This window comes from Brienomyrus brachyistius, unplaced genomic scaffold (genome assembly GCF_023856365.1).
Source record: "Brienomyrus brachyistius isolate T26 unplaced genomic scaffold, BBRACH_0.4 scaffold133, whole genome shotgun sequence".
NCBI lineage: Eukaryota > Metazoa > Chordata > Actinopteri > Osteoglossiformes > Mormyridae > Brienomyrus > Brienomyrus brachyistius.
In genome coordinates, this window is record NW_026042408.1 from 76,238 (window position 1) to 82,237 (window position 6,000).

At 49.5% G+C, this 6,000-nt stretch overlaps 1 protein-coding gene across 1 annotated transcript in view; it reads right to left on the bottom strand.

The window, feature by feature from the left end:
* Positions 1 to 3,831, bottom strand: part of LOC125727946 (acid-sensing ion channel 4-A-like) — a 73,598-nt gene extending 69,767 nt beyond the window's left edge. The window contains exon 1 of the mRNA XM_049004950.1: positions 3,163 to 3,831. Within this exon, the coding sequence (XP_048860907.1) occupies positions 3,163 to 3,738 (576 nt within the window). The 5' untranslated portion in view covers positions 3,739 to 3,831. The remainder of the gene's footprint in view (positions 1 to 3,162) is intronic.
* Positions 3,832 to 6,000: the final 2,169 nt, after the last annotated feature.

Here is a 6,000-nt window from a genome sequence, read left to right on the forward strand (position 1 = left end):
TGTGTGTGTGTGTGTGTGTGTGTGTGTATGTATGCAACAATAATCTTAGCTGGGAGGAGAGCCAGGTGGATGTTACCAAATACAACTTCCAAATTCCCTAAAGAGGAAAAAAAAATCACAAGCGCTTTTCTGAACCGAATCTCCAGGTTTCAGTGTCACCAACACCGAAAACTCCAGAGAAACGCAAACAATCTGCATCCCTGTTTAAACAAGAAAAGAAAACATTTCAGAATCAGTACCGTAGTTTTCTCTAAACCAGCCAGGAGTTGTTAATTACATCCAAAGGCATGAAAATACACCACAGAACCATTTCAGCCTTTTTACAAAAGCAATGAAAGGTAAAATATGGGGTTTTAATAAGAATTAATAGGCGTCCTGTTCCCTTATAATTGAGGTACTGAAGCAGACAGTGCTCGTGGGCAGAGCGAAAGATAAACTAAATGTAAACGGAGGTGTCACGCCTAGCAGGGCATATCAGCGAGCTGTTCAAACATGCGGACGGCCGACGATACCGCGGAATAACCACTGACCATGTGGACATATAGGGACTCGCTCTCCCCCCTCCTCCAGTTACAGCTTTATCAAAGCTTCATGCTGTTTTAATTGACTGACCACTAAGCTATAACTATCCAGGCTGGTCATCACCTAACATGCATCCGTTCATTTTTCGTCACCACTTACGTGGTGCGAGGTCGCGCCGAGCATGACCCAGGAAGTCCAAGGGGGCAAACGCCCCGGGAGAGACGCCAGGCTATCGGAGAACAGACAGTCACACACGACGGGCAAATTAGAGACACACAGCTGCAATAATATAGACTGTGGGAAAAAAGAGGAGGTCGAGGGGGTAAGCCGCGTAAACCCCCCCATACGCAGAACCCGTAATCCGGCAGATGCAGAACAACAGCCATAGCTACCCAGCTGTTGGGAAACTTCATATATCCACTGTGATTACATCACTAACGGGGACCAATAACGGCAGGCGAAACGAAAGAACGTAAAACGATGCACCTCGGTTTATCATTGTGTGTTTTTTTGTACTTTTTTTAAATGCAAACGTGGCTAAAAATTGTATTCACCGGGATTCCTAGACTTTCCTCTGAACGCAATGGGGGCACAGTGTCCTCACACCAAGGGTCCAAGCGCCATTTTTCAGCACCATATCTGGCTCCATGTATCCTTCAAATGTATCGTTATTAAACCTCAGCGAGAATCAGCTAAATCAGCCTTGGAGGAAATAAACAAACAGACAAAAACAAACAAACAAATAAATAAAATCCCAAAGTAACATTCAATTGTTTCGCCCATCATTCAATTGAAATACTTGCCTACCCAGTGTAGTCTGGTTAATTACATTATTACATCCAAAGGACTCCCCATTTTCCATAGAAGGGCATCTCCCTCCCAGAGAGAAACACGTCACATTCTGTATACAGGGCTGGACCACCCATCTGTACCTTCTGTCCCTGACACACCCCTCCCTACAAAGATCCCCACCTCTTTTGCAGACACCCCCCCCCCCCCCCCCCAACCACCACCTCCCCGATGCCTGTGAGGAAGGAGCAAATCACTCGTCATGCATGGAGGGTATTTGGCTTCTGTGGCAAATCTAACTGACAGCCCCCACGAATGCAGCGGGAGAGAAGGAGGGGGGGCGGTCGGAGGAAGGGAGTGCGGGGGGAGCGGGGGGTGGGTGGGGGGGTGGACACTCAGAGAAACTTTCAGATTTGAGTTAATCCTCGATGAAGTCAGTCTTGATCCTTGGGAAGTACTGCCGGCTTAGCATCTAGTGCGGGACAATCAATTCCAGCTGTTGAAAGTGCAACCCGCCTGTACTTACACAGCACGGACCATCTACATATCAAGGACAGATTGACGGCTTAGTTCATACTTAAAGTAAAGAATTGTGTGATTAGTTTTTCGCCCTTCACTCGCGGGCTCCCTTCCGCACCGCCGAGATCTGCCGGAAAACATCTGCGCTTCTGTGCTTAATACGAAATGGCACGGTGCTGGAATGGGCTAATTGTCTGTCTGCGCTAAGACTCTATTCTCTGTGACAAATGCTTTCAAGGATCAAAGAGACAAAAACTAAACAAAAAAACAACAACACAGTCCCAGTCAGCTAACGGGAGCAGAGGTTCAGGAACAATGCAAAGCCACTTAACTTCTGCATGTCAGTGGCGTGCGGCAAATCAAAGTTAAATTCTGCATAATCGCTGTAATAAGAGCGGCAGCTCGTAGCTCGCAGCTCGCGGAAAGGCTGGTGCTCCGCTCGCTCGGCTGAGACGCGACAGTGGCACTTAATCATCACTAAAGCAGCAGCACGTTCATTTATCTTGCAAGGGACAAAAAAATCCTGCTGCCTGTAGTGAGCTGCCTTAAATGAATCAGGCAGGCTGCACGGAGGACCCCGCCAGGACGAAAAAACCTTTAGGAAGTCCACTTATCCGCTAGTCAATTTGGTTAATGCAATAGCTGTGTATTTGCACCTCTGAATGTTCCGTCGTAAAGAGCGGACAGCTTGAAATACTGCACTTAGAGGCTGGGTTTGGAGCTGCAGAATGGCTGTTTCTAGCCAGCTGAGCTATGGACTGCCGCCCCCCCCCCCCCCCAAACCTAACAGCTGCTCACACAGGAGGCAGTGCAGAAGTACATTTGGAAAAGTAAGCGTCGAGATCCTGCCACGCTTCACTTTTATCCATTAATGTCATCTCTCCCGCTCACGTTTTCCAGCAGCCGCGATACAGGTGCCCCCCCCCCCCCCCCCAGCCACCCGTAAGCAGGAGATCAACACGGCTCCGAAACCACGTTTATAGAAGAGCGTCAAAACCAATAGCCTCACATGCCCACCTCTCTCGAACACGCCCGTAGACAGGAGTCCGCACCTTCTCCAGGGTACCGCTACGGCCGACTTTTACTGACGCTTCGACATGAGCAAGAGTGGGAGATGAACTCAAGTTTCACGACTCCATTAAACTTTTGATATCCCCTCTGGGTGCGAGAGATGTGGCCGAAAGAACAATTTACAAGCAGACAGCGGCTCAGTAAGCCCTCGCATCTAAGGACCGCATGTCACTGGACCAGTGGGACCGGGCCACCCAGATCCAGAAGGGAGTTCTGGAGACCCCAAGGACAGACATGCTGCTGGAAAGTCGTCGGACTCACCACAGAAAAGTCTCTGGCTGAGCAGTTCTGCCCACTGAAATTGCAGCTCTTCAACATCTCCTCCAACTGGTGGCCCGTCCTGTTGAAGATGTCCTGCATGTCGGGGGCAGGGTACTCCAGGTCCGTGGGCTTGTGGCCATCCTTGTTTTTGGGTGGCAGTCCCGTCAGGTTGGCCAGGTGGTAGATGTCGGCGTCCGTCAGCGCGGAGAATCGGAAGCGGTTGATGTTGCAGATGGTGACGGCGGGGAACACCATCTCCCGGCTCGCCTCCTCGCTCAGCGCGGTCACGTGCGGGTGCTCCAGGTACGAGATGGCGCACTTGGCTGCCTGGTACAGGAAGAACGCCAGAGACAGTAGGAAGGCCAGCGCCCAGAGGGTCTGCCGGACGCCCAAGCGGCCCGCGACGAAGATGTGGTTAATCCCGTGCAGGGAGCAGGAGTTGGCGAAGCCGGCCAGGTCTTTGACCGGACGTGCACAGCTCTCCTCGATCAGACTCTCCCTGTCCCCCTCCTGCCTGCCCTTCTGCTTCTCATCCTCCTCAGCAAATTTGATTTTGCAAACAAATTCGATCGGCATGTGGGCAGCCAGGTCTGCGTTCGGGTCCCGACGACAGCTAACAAACACTGTTTCCACTTGCCCTCTCGCTTCCCTGGCTTTTTTTTTTATTATTTTTTTACCTCTCCCTCTTTTTTTCGGTCCTCTTCTCAAAGCTCAACTCCAGAAAGAAAAAAAAAAGAAAACGAGAGAGCGAGTGAGCAAGAGAGAGAGAGAGAGAGAGAGAGAGAGAGAGAGAGGGGAAGGCTGCCGCCGCTCGCTGTGACTGGTGCAGCCTCCGGTGCTGCTTGCGATGTTCGTCTCCGCGCTCGATCCACACGGAGCCTCGCTGATAAACACTCGTACAGCTGTCAAAAAAAGAGGCACCCTCTCTCTGCTTCAGACCCACCAAAGAAAACGCAGAACTGAAAAGAGCTGAACTGAGAATGGGGGCTGCTTAATAATTAATGAGACAGCAACACTGTGATTGTCCTCCCCTCTGACACCCCCCCCAAACCCAAACCTAGAGCAACTTCCCTCCTCGTCCCGTTTCCCGCCACATATCTGCCACCGCAAAGTGATGCCTCTTCTCCTCGATCCACTTCAGTCTCTCTCCCCCTGATGGCAAAGAGCCGATGTCAGAGGTTGCGCTGCTGATAACTCGGCCGTTGATAGCGATCCCCGAGGGAAGTGGGGGGGGGGAGGGGGGTCACTTGTCCCCAGCTCCCTCCCCTTCAGCACCCTACTGCTAGATCCCCAGCGAGTGACTAATTGGAGCAATAATGAGGAGTGAGAGAGGTGGAAATGGAGACGTAGGCGTCTCCAAGCAATCAATCTCCCTTTAAGGACCAAAAAAGGCAGGCTATTGATCTGGCGAAAGCATCTGTCAGAGATTAAGGAACGCGGTACAGCGGTCTTGCCTTTTGAGGAATTAATGGCAACACTGCCACACTCCCACACGAATTTAAATCAGCCGGCTCCTTCTGATTTGCAGGCGAGGAGGTGCTGCCTGCGGCCGAGAGGGATTTTCCGCCGACCTCCCCCTCGGCGGCGTGCCGTTACCCCCAGTGGCCTTCTCCCTATATTGCCAAACAAAATTATGCAAATGCAGGAACATAAGAGCTGGCATCGGGACGCACGGCTAGCGCCTCCGTAAGGAGCAGGGTCCTGTCGGGAGATGGTGGAGTTCTGCGGAACGACCATAAGTGTGAGAAGTCCAAACCTGACTTGCGGAGCCTGACCTGCCCCAGCGGGCGCAAAGCTGCAAAACTTAGAACTTAGAGCACGGCGGCTCCTATGAAACAGGTGTGAGCAAACTACCCTCACAGCGCCCCCATGCAAGGACGACCTAAAATAATACGACATGTTCGCCCAACTGGAAAATCCTTTGGTGCATCTGTCATCAGGGTTTAAATTTTTTCTTAAAGCTGGATGACCTAACACAGCGTCTGAATTTCCGAGATGTGACTAAATATTCTTCTTTTTTTTTTTACTAAAATGATAATCAATAAGTAAACTCTAAATTCCCCAAAAGGCTACATCTGTATAAGACGTTTTCCTCGCATATTTATTCTTAAGGAACTGTTTGAAGTGCACGCTTTGACAGACCTGAGGTAAACATTTCGCCAGAATGGGACGTCTGAGAAGGAGCAGCATGGATCCGACAGTTTTCAGCGAAGGATGGAACGATGCTTCACTCTTACAACCACGCTCCACCCTCAACATTCACAGCGGGGAACAAAACATTAAATATTCACAGGCACCGGTATTTCAGCGACCGTTTTGATTTTCTGTGGGTGTAATCGGGACTGTAAAACCTAACCTCTTACAGTGACTTCCGACGGCGTAGCAGCCATCCTCAGCTGTTTACAGTATCAGAATATCAATGAATATCCATGCAGCACCTCTTTGATGATGAATGTCTGCTGTGCTTGGAGGTATTTGTACAGTTTGTCAGACTCCTTTCATACGTTAGGTTACATTTATCAGGGACTCGCTCTCATTTTCCTGAGTGGAATAACTTAAACTAGATGCTTTCTTTGATGTTTGTAATGTTATGTGTGTCTTGGTAAGAGCATTTAAATTCTCTGTCATTTAGAGAAAGGAAACAATAAGAGTTTGATGAATCCACATATCAATCTAATTCTGCAGTTAATACACATCCCGCAATCCTGGGCCATCTTCAACAAACATCCTTACCCGGTTTTCTGAATAACCTCTAAAAACAACCCTTTCAAACAGTCACATTTTTAATAATCTTATACATTATTGAATTCCCATATCTGTCAAAATAAAACAATAAAT